This window comes from Acromyrmex echinatior, chromosome 6 (genome assembly GCF_024713525.1).
Source record: "Acromyrmex echinatior isolate Ae372 chromosome 6, ASM2471352v2, whole genome shotgun sequence".
In the NCBI taxonomy this organism is placed as follows: Eukaryota; Metazoa; Arthropoda; class Insecta; order Hymenoptera; family Formicidae; genus Acromyrmex; species Acromyrmex echinatior.
The window spans coordinates 8,795,775-8,810,514 of NC_141857.1; the positions used below are offsets into that span (position 1 = coordinate 8,795,775).

General features: G+C 29.4%; 1 protein-coding gene and 1 long non-coding RNA gene across 2 annotated transcripts; one reads left to right on the forward strand and one right to left on the reverse strand.

Moving 5' to 3' along the window:
- Positions 1-98: 98 nt before the first annotated feature.
- Positions 99-7,843, reverse strand: LOC147909351 (uncharacterized). Its single transcript, XR_015545548.1, has 3 exons — positions 7,508-7,843; positions 2,074-2,362; positions 99-542 (listed from the first exon to the last, which is right to left on the reverse strand). It is a non-coding gene; the product is annotated as an uncharacterized LOC147909351 (long non-coding RNA).
- LOC105154813 (protein THEM6) lies at positions 2,250-14,594 on the forward strand. The gene is made up of 4 exons (XM_011070549.2): positions 2,250-2,406; positions 5,759-5,973; positions 10,467-10,652; positions 12,360-14,594. The coding sequence occupies exons 1-4, from the start codon at positions 2,250-2,252 to the stop codon at positions 12,471-12,473; spliced, it is 672 nt and encodes a 223-aa protein (XP_011068851.1). The 3' UTR covers positions 12,474-14,594.
- Positions 14,595-14,740: the final 146 nt, after the last annotated feature.

Consider the following 14,740-nt stretch of genomic DNA (forward strand, 5'->3'; position numbering starts at 1 on the left):
TTTTCATAATGTCATTAATCTTAAGTAAGTGCTCAGGACCTTTAAAAAGAATTTAAACAGCATGAAATAAAGAAAATTCGAGTCTATTAAACCATGAATACCGATAACATTTGTTTAATTTTATTATAATCCTTATTAAAAAAACGCGTACAATTATTGGATTATCGATGCGCAGATCTAGCAGCACGATCTCACCCTTTTTAATTAAAGACTTTCATTTGGCCTTTTTATTTTATTCGCAGCTTATGGGATCAATCATATATTAAAACTTGTTAGCCATGACATCAAAGTTTTCTAAGTCGCTCTGAATCTCTCTACTCAAAATCCGGACTTCCTAGTTGGATGTCCTCGGCGCAGATGCGGCTTTTGGGAAGGGACATTTCTCGGTGCCGGCAACGGCCGCCAGTCGAGGACGTCGATCATCAGTGCACGAGATGTCATCGGCAGGATAAGACCTCATTGGTGTGTGATTCCTCCGTTTGGTACCTGGGCCCGGGCCATCTTCGGAAGATTTTGTCGGATCAGCGCACTCGTCGTAAAATCTACTGGAGGTTCATCAGAGATCTCGTAAGTGTTAATCGAATAAGATACGTCAAGGAAAGTGACATTGTGCGTATTACATAAAAAGCTGGATTTTGTATGTAGATGCTAAATTTTTGGGAAGAGAACAATACAATTGCGGCACGATGGGTCAGGGAGAACGTGTTCCGCTTAATAATGTGAACAAACGCGAAAGTATCGAAAGTGAGTTTCTATACAGTGCAAAAGTCTATTGCTTCATCTTGTTCGATTCTTCGCTGATTCTTTTGCCAGTGAAAACAATCGATTAGCACAACGACGCTAATCATGCTCGATTCAATTTTCTTCCCCTATTTGAACAAAGTAAACATTACACACACACACACACGCCGTATGTATTATTATCTTTCGACAAAATGAATTGTCTTTTTTACAAGGCTGAAAATTTTCTTCAATTCTTAAAATTTTTTCACGATAATGTTACGAATTTAGTACGCAAACAAATGAGTTGCAAGTACAATTAGTTAATAATTGGTGATTTCAAAAGAATTTTATTTGAAATAATTACAAATCTTTTATTCATATAGCATAGGCTTTCAAGAGATGTTTCCGAAACATTCAAAAAACATCCTTATATTCTATAAATATTTCCTGGACATCCCTTGGATAAAGTATGCTGTATGGGTAGGAAGTATAGAAACCGGTTCTCTGACTCGTTTTTCGCTTACCTTCAGATCAACAAGGTTAAAGCAATATAGACAGGTGTAATATTTCTATCAATGCAAAATACCTATAATAAATTTGGTCTCTTTAATTAGCTGTTCTAATATGCTGTTTTACGCACAATGTTATCCAGTTTTTTTTATAATGGACAAGGTTATAAATAATCCGCGCTGTAACATGGGATTATTTTCTTTCATTTTATTAATTTTGTGTTAATTTTGTGACTACTTTTGGGGAGAAAATACTATTAGTCCTATCATGTCATTTTGTCCTTGTTTTACATCTAATAAACGATAACAAGAAATACAATAGTGATAACGCATTCTCTAAACACAACTCATAAGTCTGATTTTCATCATTCTTTGAAGTTTTTTAATTGACAAAATTGTTTTATTAAATAATTATTAACATTGTCGGTATTATATTTTATTAATTTATTTTGATATGAATCTTGTGGGAGAGATCGGTGATAGTCAACTGTTAGTTGTCAATAAAATTATTTATTTAGCGATGTGTGCGTATGTGTTAAGTTATAATTTTAATATTTAATATTTGCAACACGCATGCCGTAACAAAATTCATTATAATCGAAAGAATGTATGATTATGAACGAAGATATTATTAGCTTTTACTGTAATGTGAAGTATGAATTGTTCGTGCTAAACTTCAGTCCAAAAACCCTGACCCTCGGACGCCGGGAATCAAGTCTAAGTCCAGATTTTAATTTCTGTCAACACAAGGCTCAAGAATGACATAATCCAACATTTTAAGATGAATCTGTTGACGTCGCTGCAATTCGTTCGTGGTCTTTCGAAATGGTGCGAGCGCAACCTGTATTCTTATTGACGGGACGAGGAACGCTGTCGACCGCCCAGACGAATCGATAAACCGGTGCGAGTGGTGTTGCGGCAGTGGAAGATATCCAAGAGTCTAGCCACCTCCGACCGGAGAGCGTCCGGCTTGTCGCCGGATTGATTTTTGTAGAGCGGCAACCGCGCGGCACGAGGATGATGACTTGTTGGGTCCTGGTCGGAGTCTTTGTAACCATCGTGCTCATTTATAGCCTCATCGAATTTCATTATTTTCTACGCATGTTCCTCACCGTCTTCCTCGCGCGTTACTGCAAAAAAAGGGTGCACATCCTTGATGAAACTGTGATCTATGGTACGTGAGAAAATATACGTTGAATTTTAATTAATGAAATCGTAAAAATGTATTAATATTTAGAAAATATATGTTCAATCTCACGGCCACATAACTTACACTATTAATTAAATTTCATTTTTATTCTTTAGAACGACTATATTAATAAATACTATAAAATAACTAATACAGATTTATCTGATTTTCATTATAATCTCCTCATAAAAAATTTTTCATGCATGTATAAACATACATAAACACGCATAAGTATTCATAAACATGTATAATTATATATGAAATATATCCATACATGTTCATACATCTTCTTTCTTTTGAAAAATTACTTTTTAATGCAATAGAAATAATAATAGTAATGTGAAAACATAAAATATAATTAAAGGGATACTTTTTGCATTGTTTGTTTTAGAAAAAAACAAGTTTGGAAAAATATAAAAAAATTGTTCATACATAATTATGTATAATTTTGTATATAATTGTACATAAATAATTTTTTTACATTTCTCCAAACTTGATTTTTTTCTAAAACAAATAGTACAAAAATTATCTTTTTAATTATTTTTAATTATTTTTTATGTTTTCACACTATTATTATTATTCCTATTACATTAAAATGTAATTTTACAAAAAAAAAGGAAGGATTTTTATTGAAGAGTAAGAATTCTTTTTCAAAATGTGCACATTTTAATGTTATAAAGTCAGAAACATGAAAAAATATTTGTATATTGTATTTTAAATGAAATCCTTGCAGCTTTGGCGATTATTCTAACACGACACTTAATTATGCTTATAATATTAACTATGCCTATAATTAAATACATAAGTAATTTGGTTCAATCAATAAATTCCAACACAATCGCAGCTATTTAACATTAATTAATGAGGTATTAAAAAGTGATTACGTTAAAGAGCTATCATATTCACCGTTTTATCATTATGATATAATTTTTACAATTTTAATTATTTTAATACAACGATATAATTAATCGTGTCTATAAAATTGAGAATATATAGACAATTTAATTTGTTCAACAATTTTCAATGCAATCACGGTAATGCAACATTAAAAGATGATTATGGTAAAGAGTTATCGCACACGTCATTTTGTCGTTATATATAATCCTTACAATTTCGGTTATTTTAACACAATGATTTACTGTAATTTTATTTTATCAATAATTTTAAACGACCGTAATAATTTAACATTAATTAACAAGATACTAAAAGACGATTATATCGAGAAGAGTCGTCACACATGTTATATATAATAAATTTAGGAATCCTTACGATTTCTTTCGGTTATTTTCCTCTTGTTAACCTTGATCTGTAGAAGGTAGAATGTTATAAACATATTGATTCCTGAACATATTGATTGTGCAATAACTCATTTAAATAATTCAAAATACCAATCTTAAGTTTCTTCCTCGTGAAAAAAAATATTTTTAAAAAATTTATGTTACTTTTCCTAGTAAACAGTTATGGAGATCTTATTTTCTTAGAAAAAATAAAGAAATACAAACTCGAAAATTTTAGGACTTTATTCCTAAATATTTTCAAGTTAGTTTGTGATTGTCAGAAATAACGCATTTGCGCATAATTTAATTTCTGAAATTTTGCATAGTATAACTCTCAAATAAAACACAAGTCATCATAATATCAAAATAATATCAAAACAGCTGCAAATCTGATTATTAAAAGTTATATATTAAAAGTTACGTTTCAATCAACTACAACTCATTTTGACGTCATTGCAACTTTGTTATTCTGTTTGGGCTAATATTTTATACAAAACTAAATTTGTCAGTAGATATCGTAAGAATTCGCTTATTAGTATATCAGATATTAAAATACTAATATTAGAATACTATATTAATACTATAATTAGAAAAAAGAATTTTGTGATATTATAATACACTATACATCTTATTATTTTTTTTATACGCGCAAAGAAATATTTCTTTGAAATTAAGATATTTTTTTTAGTGTATGTAAAATTATACATAGTTACAGATGAGCGAATTTTTTGGCATTTTTCCAAACTTGATTTTTTCTGAAACAAACAACGCGAAAATTGTTTCATTAACTATTTTTTACGTTTTTTCATTATTATTATTTTCACGAAAGAAAGAAAGATGTATGGATACATTTAATGTAAATTATAAATGTTCATGAATATTTATGCGTGTCAGGTATGATTATATATATATATATTAGGTGTTGGAATTAATTCGTAGCGTTTTTTAATGAAAGAATGTTATTTATTTCACATAAGCATTAAAAAATACATTAATGAAAGTACTTCCCATCACTTGTAAAACGCTACGAATTAATTCCAACACCTAATATATATATATATATATATATATATATATATATATATATATATATATATTCACGCGTATAAATAATTTTTTACCGGGAATTTCTTTGTTAATATTGAGAAGGATTCGAAATGTTGGATCAAAATGTCTATAATTGTGGCTTTACATTAATCTTAATTATACACGTTTACCTTATGTTTGGCTCTAATTAACAAATTGAAATTTTGTTTACTGATTTTATTTCTATAGTGCTTTTCTCTTTTTAACTTGTATTATTAAAATAAAGGACAAATTCTTTAAAAAATAAATAAAATCTAAGATACAACTACTTAAGATAAAGGATTATTGACTTTACAATAAATGACGTATAGTCAATGTATGGATAACTAAAAATACCAGTAGATTTTATTTACATTTACGTTGCTCATAATATGTATAGCTTTTCAGCAAATGCAATGACCGATTAGTTGTATATACTTATATACATACCTAAGCAAGTATTCGACTGCAGTTACGCGTCCTTAATTCTTTTAACTTTATCCGAAGTTAAAATCAATGTCTTAAAATCATCATATTCTATTGTATAATGTCATTATGTAATGTAACAATGTCTGATTTCGATCAATTGTATAACAGAAATATAGTTTTAGTTTCAATATGTATGAAATATCAAGGAATTGAATTTCCTGCCTTTTGAATGTGAGAAATGTTCGATGTTTAATACCTTCAGCATATCTTTAAGCGTACGTATGTTGAAACGTTGAATCGTAATTATTCTAACCATTGAATTTTAACCATTGTATTTACCACTTATTACAATACAAATTTGTAATTATATCGCTTATTATATTTATAACGTAAATTTACGTAAAATTACTTTTATATAACATACATCTTTATTGTTCAACTAGCGTAATCATGAGCAGCAAATGAATTTACGTAATTCGCAATATAATAGACATTTGTATCAGATTAAAAAAAATTATCTTAGTGTATCATTATCTTAGTGTATAATCTTACGATATTTTTTCCAGGCATTTGTACTACCAATGATGTGGACGCGCTTTTGTATCATATGAATAACGCGAGATATCTTCGCGAACTCGATTTTGCGAGAGTCGACTTTTACGAAAGGACCGATCTCTACCGAGAAGTTTGTTCTCAAGGATCAGGTGTTGTACAAGGAGCTGCCACTATACGCTACAGGCGTTTCATCAAGCCGCTAACGATCTTTAAAATAACATCTAAGGTAATTGAAGAAATTTAAATTTGAGTATATGTAACATTTTTTCTCTTTACAGGTGAAGAGAAAAAAATTCTTACTTACACAAGAAACGTAAACACAAGAAAAAAAACATCGGTTCATTACGAGAGTTTGTAGTATACTTGTTACAATAATAATTAATAGATTAAGAATTTTTTTTTTTTATTAAAAAACTACATTTCGAGGCATGCGCTTTTGTTGCTAATGTTTAAATAACTACTACGTATATCACTGACGTTTGTAAAACTATCTTGCCGAAGATTGTTTTTCTCGATAATAACATCTTTTATACAAAATATCAACATTACATTACGCACACATTACATTGGTCTGCCACAAGAAGATTGAAACGTTGCATATACCGGATGCGAATAGCAAACGCATCAATAGACGCGTCAGTTATTTTTTTTTTCAATGCATTCATGATCCTAAAGTAAATGCCATTTGATTTCGTAATTGCAATGCACCACGCGATCGTATGACGCACAATCTCGAAACTCACGGCGGTTCTTCTTATGGAGATGTTTAATGTCCTTAACAGACGCATTCAACTATGTACTGCAAGAGACAAGGTTATATATCAAGACACCAAATAAATGCATGAAGGGCGGTCGTATACATTTACGCAAACGAAATACGGGCAGGGCCGCATTAAGAAAAGTTGCGCCCAGAGGCTTATGAACTTTGAGCATCCCAATAACGACAACATTTCTAACGATCTCTTTTTCCAGTAGGGTTTCATTACCCGTACATGGATTACCTCTATTTTTATTACCAGTGTTCACATTGCACGTTTCATGTTTAAAACGAAAATGTTTATATGTAAACTAGAAGCGCCACTTACAATCAAAGTTAGATGTCAAACTAATACATCTATACTTATATACATGTATCCTAATAAATTTATCTCAGAAATATGATTATACGTACCGACTTCCTTCGGATCAATATGAAATGTTATATATATATTGTATAGATATATACAATAATCCCTCCAAATTCAATTAGAAGCATTTTAAAACCTGTAAAGTCTTAAGCGCACAATAGAAGGAATTAGGAATAAAGAATAAACGATTTCAACTTATCAGAAATCGTGTATTCCGATGTATCTGATTTCTGATAGGTTAAAATCGTTTATTTTTTATTTCTAATCCCTTATTGCTTCTATTGCGCAGGGCCTTATTGCGAAAAATATTATCTCGGGATATATTTCTGAAATAAGTTCATTTAAAATACATGTACGAGGGTTAACCAGAAAGTAAGTTCCGAGGGTTAAAGAAAGCAAGTATGTACTTACATAAAATTTTATTGCTTTTTAAAATACCTTACACTATTTTCCTATGTAGACTGTGTTTCAAAATTGACTGCCAGTGCTGAAAATCTATAGTGCATATAAACGTAAACTAGCATTTTCAGCGCTGGCAGTAAATTTGAAACATAGCTATAGTTGCCGCCGTTGTTGATATACTTATTATAGCAGGGGGGATTAGACGTTGTAGTCCTTGTGTTAGAAAGTTACCTGTAAGGTAAATCATATGACAGCTTTGACCTTGTTGTCACCGTGGAATCGCCGGTCAGCAAGCAAGGATTACAAATTAATTTATTTTTCAACTGCGCATATCAAATCATTAACCAGATACAGACCGGTCGTCCGGTCTATTCATTGTCGTGCGTTCATTATTTTTGCGTCTTTCATCATTGTCTTTTTAAAAGTTGCACCCATCTCTGCACTCATCTATTAAATCACTCGATTATTGCGTGTTCTCCATATACATATTTCACAAATTTAATTTTAGCCGCATTAATATTCTGCTCATTTAAGAAACGGATTCAGATCGTATTTCACAAGCGGCAGGTGTCGCGATTTATTTAAACATTATAAACACACTCTACAATGCGTATGCACTAAGCCAATAATTGAAAGTCGCGTCAATTCCTTGTCAGTGAATCGACAAATTTGGTACGTACACTGCAGTGCATTAATTCGCTGGGTTATACTAGCGGCCCGACTTATCGACGTTTATTTTTTACTCAAATACTATTAACTTTATAGAGAAACTGCAAGAGACGAAAATCATTTATTTTCTCTCATAGAACTTTAAGAATTTTTTCAGAATTTTTTATCAACTTTTTAATACTGCATTTTCTTATTATTTTCGATAAGTTAGGCCGCTACTATGACTCAGCGAATTAATGCACTGCACTGTACAAGTACTATCTAGAGTCACTGAATGAGAATCAAGACCGATTCGCCTCGGAATTGATTCTGGGTCTGTGCGATGTGTTAGTGAAAACGTGAGTGTGCAATGTACTCTGTACGTGTAAACGAGGACCCATCAATGGCGTCCTTCCGATCTATTGTCTTGACTCTTATTATAGTGACTCTAGCACTATCACGACCGCACCGTTGCTGCGGCGGTAAAATTTAAAAACATACTAGTTGTCCATTTATATCGAGTCTCAGATAATTCTCACTTACGACGTCATAACTCAGCATGTTCCTTTTGTATTCTGACAAGCGAGATTCAACTGAATTTTTATCTATAATCTGCACAAGATCGAGACCGTGTGCTTTAGTGAGTCTCGTAAACCATAAAATTTATGATAATGGAACCGGAACAACTTATCGAAGCAGTGAATGGAAGGTATGAGCAATATTTGAGAGATAGAAGATGTATTTCTGTCCTGCTCAGTAACTTTTCTTCTTTTTGCGCATGTGCGCAAAAGAGGATAGAAGAGGATAAGATTTCTGTCTTTTAGATCTTGCTCATAGCTCGACGTCCATATTCCCCTTCAGTACTATAAGTTCTATGTCGTAAACTCACTTCAAGATAAGGTTATCAACTTATGTTGACAATTTTTTATCAAAGTAAACAAGTAGTGACGTCATTCTGAATATAAAATATTTAGCTCACTTATCTATAAATGTAACAACTACTTTCTGGATAGCTCTTATCTCTACGCTAAATTCCAATAAGAGTTGACACATGTTTGGCCAAATGCGGTTTTGTGCAGTGGACAACCAAATGTTTATACATACTTTGAAATTCACATTTAGTCAAACTAACTGTTGTCTGTAAAAGCAAATATATTCCAAAGTCACTTGAAATTCCAAATATATCCTAATCATACTTTTAATTGGCAATACGTACTGATATATTCCAATCAATTTTGGAATTCTAAATGTGTCCAAATGTATCTCGAGCTTGCAAGTGATATACCCAAATTATTATGGAATATCGAGTATATTCAAATAAAATTTATATATTTGGAAGGATCTGCAATTCCACAGCTTTGGATATAATAGCATTTCCAAGTATGACTTATATTTATACATACCTGGAATTCGTAATATAATTTAGATATTGCCGTATATGAGTTAGACTTGAATCTATCAGGAATTCTAAACTATATTTGAATATATATTAGCATTTCCATATTGCAATATGTCCGGGACATATTTGAATTTACAAATATTTGTATAATTTGAATGTATATCCCTGATGAAAATTTTTCTCATAATTTTTATATGAATTGGACATTTTTCAGAAATACTCAGAAATATTCGGAAAGTTTACATTCTCTCTGAGAATTTCTCATACAAGTGAATTCTGAAATATTCTGAAATTTTTCACCCCATAATTTTTTAAAAGTATTTTTAAATTTTTTAGATTTTGTAACATTTCATCAGAAATTATACTTAGAAAAAAATCTTAAAAATCTTACGATATTTCATAATTAATATATATGAAAAATTCTGAGAAAAGATGTAGATTTTCTGAGAAATGTTCCAATTCGTATAAAAAATGTGAGAAATTTATAAAATTATAGAGAAAAATTATATAGAAATTCTAAGAAATTATATGAAAAATTCTGAGAAAAATTTTCACCAGGATATGGTTGTCCATTGCATAAAACTGTATTTGGTCCAATATATATTCACAATTATTGAAATTTATATGGAATTGAATATAAGAATATATAATCGGACAATATCTGGAATTCCATATATATCGAACATATTCTATAATATATATTCCAGAATTAGAAATTACAATATTATACTTATATCGTTCTGTTTTACTCAACGCAAAAACAGTCTGTTCTTGTGAAATGGAGACTTTGTAATGCGGAATTAAAAAATTGAATTCGACGATTTATATTAGTCTTGTGAAAAAAATTGTTTTAACTTATATCCAGATAATAAAATCGTGACATAAGATGTCTTAAAGATGCCTTTAGGATATCTATTTTTCTTTTTAATCCTGAGATGTTTTTTGCGTATCTTTTAAACGTCTTATATCTCGTTTTTGATGTGTCTATTTTTTTTCACCTGAATTTTTTATATGATTTGATCTTCCTTTTGTTTCTTTTTACATTAGAGAAAAAAAAGATAAATCATGCAAGAAGTTAGTTAAAAAGAACAGATCGATCGAATATACAATCTTAAATAATGTAATTTTATTTTTTTTTCTTAGATCATTTATTGGGATGAAAGGAGTTTTTTTATGGAGCATCGATTTATCACGCCGAGCGATGGTTTTATAAGAGCAATTGCGATTTGCAGGCAAAGACTTCTTAATTGTAGCGCCGATACTGTTATTGGTGCCCTACTAAATCGTAGAGTGAAGCAGAATGGAAATGTCGAAGCAGGTGTAATGCAGGTAAGAATTAATTGCGATTATATATTTGGAGAATGCTGCAAGAATTTTAAACGATTGCTCAAGACTGTTTATTACAATAGAAAACGTATATGTTGATAATGATACGAAATGAAGACTTACATTGGTTAATAAGATTTTGGTAACATTGATACTTTGTACTTCTATAGTGACTCTGTTTTTCATATCTTATATTCAAAAAGTCGTAACACACGTTATTTTTGTGTAGTCGAAAAGATTTGTTTTCGAAAATTAAGAAGATATGGCGAATTTTTCTCATATAAATCTTTTATAAATGCATCAAATAAATTTTATTATATATGTGATCATTTCATTATAAAATCCTAAAGTAGACCGCACGCGCAAAAATTTTGAAAACAGCTTTTATAGTTTATATTTTGATAATTAGAATAAAATTGGATTTCTCATGTATATAATTTTGACAGGAAAGGAAAAAGGAACTTCAAATTCATTTTGCAATATGAAAGTTGAAAGAAAGTAAAGAAGACATTAAAAGTGATGTCTTAACATATATTTTTTAACGCTGTAATTAGTTGTAGTACGGCTTTTTAAACGCTTAAAAAACTGTAACTGTACTACAAAGTTTATTGATACTTTTGTAATAAATTAAAATGAATATAAAGCTATAGCGCGGTTATAAGAGCATAAGTTATGATGTTACAACTTATTTTTTTATAACATTACAAAATCGAAAATGTCTTTTTTCAAAATTTGATTGAAGATCAAGTGATTAAACATTTTGATTAAACATTTTGATTTACTTTGGAGTTCTCTTCAGCAATACGAATTACATTATTATAATAAGTTCCTCAGTCATTGAGATTAAGTCACTCATAGATCGATAGAACTGAAGTGGTATTTAATTCAATAATTTATATAATAAATAACAAAGAGGCATTTTACATCAAACTGGGCATTTTTGAAATATCATTTTTAATTTGTTTTCAAATTTGTTGACATATTTTACAGATAAAAATATGAAACACGTGTTTCGCGAAAAAAATTTGAGATCTTTAGAATTTTTTAACTATACGTTCAATTCCAGTTTTGTAATTTTTAGGATTACTAAAAATAATCTATCCATAGAACAATTTAAGATCATTAAAATCGCCCCTTGCATTTTTTTGAGATTAATGTCACGATATAATAATTTGAATGTTCGTACGAGCGATAGTTTTTATGAATTTAAACAACTTACAAGCGTGAATAACCTCACAATTTTTTTCGCAAAACACGTGTCTCATATTTTTATCTATAGAATATGTCAGCAAATTTAAGAAAAAATTAAAAATGATGTTTCGAAGGTGCCCAGTTTGATGTGAAATGCCATCAAAACAAGAATTCTAAAATTAACTGCAGAGTGATTTATCTCAATATATTAAGAACCATCAAGAAACTTTGAATAAATGTCAAATTTTTCAAATAAAATTAAATTACGCAAATAATTAAAAAATAATTTGTTATAATATCATTTTTTTACAAACTTACTATGTATTATAAGCTACTTATGTTTAATTGTCTTTTAAAAAAAATTGGAAATTTTGCGTATCTTGTAATAAAATAAATGATTAATAATATTCCACAAGCTGATATTTCTTAATTGAGAATAAGAATAATTAATATAATAAATTGCAGCGAAAGATTATTTCTTCTTATCTCTCTAAGTTAAATGGTATAATGTGTCATTAGATATCTCCTGTGCGACCAGAGATGCCACTCGAAGTGAGCAGGTGGATGGAAAGTAACGAAATATCATCAGCGATGTTGAGACAAGAACCGATAACGATAACGACAAATTGCTGACAAACGGAAGCCGCGACGTCCTGCGGCGTTTTAGCACCGATATACACAACCACGACTGTGTAACAAGCGGAATATGCGGAATGCAATCCTTATTCTTAATTGCCCGGATGATGGATGTTGTTCTGGAGAAAATTCCGTAACAAGATCGGTTAAAGATTCTCGCTACTTGTGTTTAATTGTCTTTGAGAAGCGGAAACTTAGCGCGGCCTTATGACAAAATAAATGATTAATAATGACCTACCATAAGCTTGGTATTCTGTAATCGAGGATAAGAATAATTAATATAATTACAGTAAGCGATTGTTTCTTCCTCTTTCTTATTGAAACATACATTCATTAAATTCTTAGAAAAAAAATCATTATAAGTAAATTCTAAAAATAATTTTTTTTAAAGAAAATGTAATAATTTTTTGTTACTTTCGTATTTTATAATTATACAGCTTTGATAAAAAAATATTAAGCACCTACATTTTTTTATCTGGATTTCTATCTACATGTTAATTACTGCTTACTGATATTATATATAATTTTAAAAGATATTTAAAACAAAGAATAATTTATAGTAATTGCCATAAAAATTAATTAAAATTAATTAAAAACAATTAAGCTCTAACTTAAAATAATGATTAATTATGATGCCTAATATTTTCAAATAAGGCTGTATAATATTTCCCAACTAACGCTAAATATTCACAGAAAGTTCGTATTCCCAATGTGCCGAATATTCTAGAACAGTAAAAGAATCGTCATGGAATGTGTAAATGTTGATGAAACATTTAGAATATTGTATAAATACAGCTCTATAAGGAATACTTCATCGACAGAGGACCGCGACAGAGAGCATTTACTCATAAATACGAATTATCTTGTGAGAGAATATAGGGAACGCAGTATTTATTTCGCTTGTAAAAATGTAATGCCCAAAATTGATCTTCAAGGTAAAAACACATGAAACACGTTCTTCATAATAAAATTTTATTTGTGTAAAAGGTGAGTTAGGAATGATTTTTTGAACAACTGCTGTACAGCAGGTTACAGAAAGATTGCAACATTTTTTTTATGTGTTTCGGAATACAGCCTATTCATCAAGCGACTGGTTCTAATTTGGATCCGTAAATAGAACCAATCCGATCGGTTATATGTATAAATGATATTTTTAGATGGTATTTAAATATTGTTTTTACCGTATAATATTTCGAAATATTTTGATATTCTTGGAATGTTCTTTTTGGGATTTTAGGAGTTTTTTATGAATCTTTCATGGAATATTTAACGTTTATAGCTGGGATTTACGTCTGAGCGTAAAAAATTAATGTAAAGTATTATGTTAAAATGCTAAACTATTAATTGAAATTTGACATATAATACACATTAAGAAAATTGTGTAATTGTACACATTTAATATTTTTACATTATATGATAAGAAAAGAATACCTCAAAATTAGAAGCAAGGTATATTTTTCCAGGAATGGTAAATAACGCGTCTCCATCTCTGGATTTTTTTATGTGCATTAATTTATCACTGAAATGAATATTACTATTGTATATAAAAATATAGAATACTCTCTTTTAACATGTTATTAACAATTATAGTTGATTAAATATATTGTTACATGTTACGCATTTAAATTTTTTTCTACATAACCACGTTGATTGTGAATACGGCAGGGAAATAATAAATATTAACATTAAATGCAACATACTAAATATTTACATTTATTGTAACAATGGATGCCTGTGGATTTAACTAGTATATTAGGTGCTTTCACACATCGGAAGAAATATATCTATCTATTAAACTATGAACACGTCATTTTATAATAACTTTTTTTCTGAAGAAGCCATGATATTTTATTTTGTTCTTTGCTTATACATAGCGACTGCAAACTTCGTTTTGTAATTGAGATTACAGGATATGCGCATACATAAGCATAAATAACTCGCTGATTAACAAGGTCACTGATTTATTAACACTAATGGTAGTCCATTTTATTTCTATAAGCTTAAATTCCTCTGTCGTATCTTATCTTATGTTTATATAATTATGATAAAAATTAACAGAATAATTGTGATAAAAATTAACAGAATTTTATAAAAAATAAAGGATTGTTTCACTTATAATTTCTCAATTTGATTTTGATTTATTTGAGATTTACGATTAATCAGTAAAATACGATATTAAAATTTAAATTGTAAGAAGAAAATAAATAAAAGATTTTCTCGTTTGTCAGAATTGACTTTACGTTAAAAGATATATTTAAAATTTC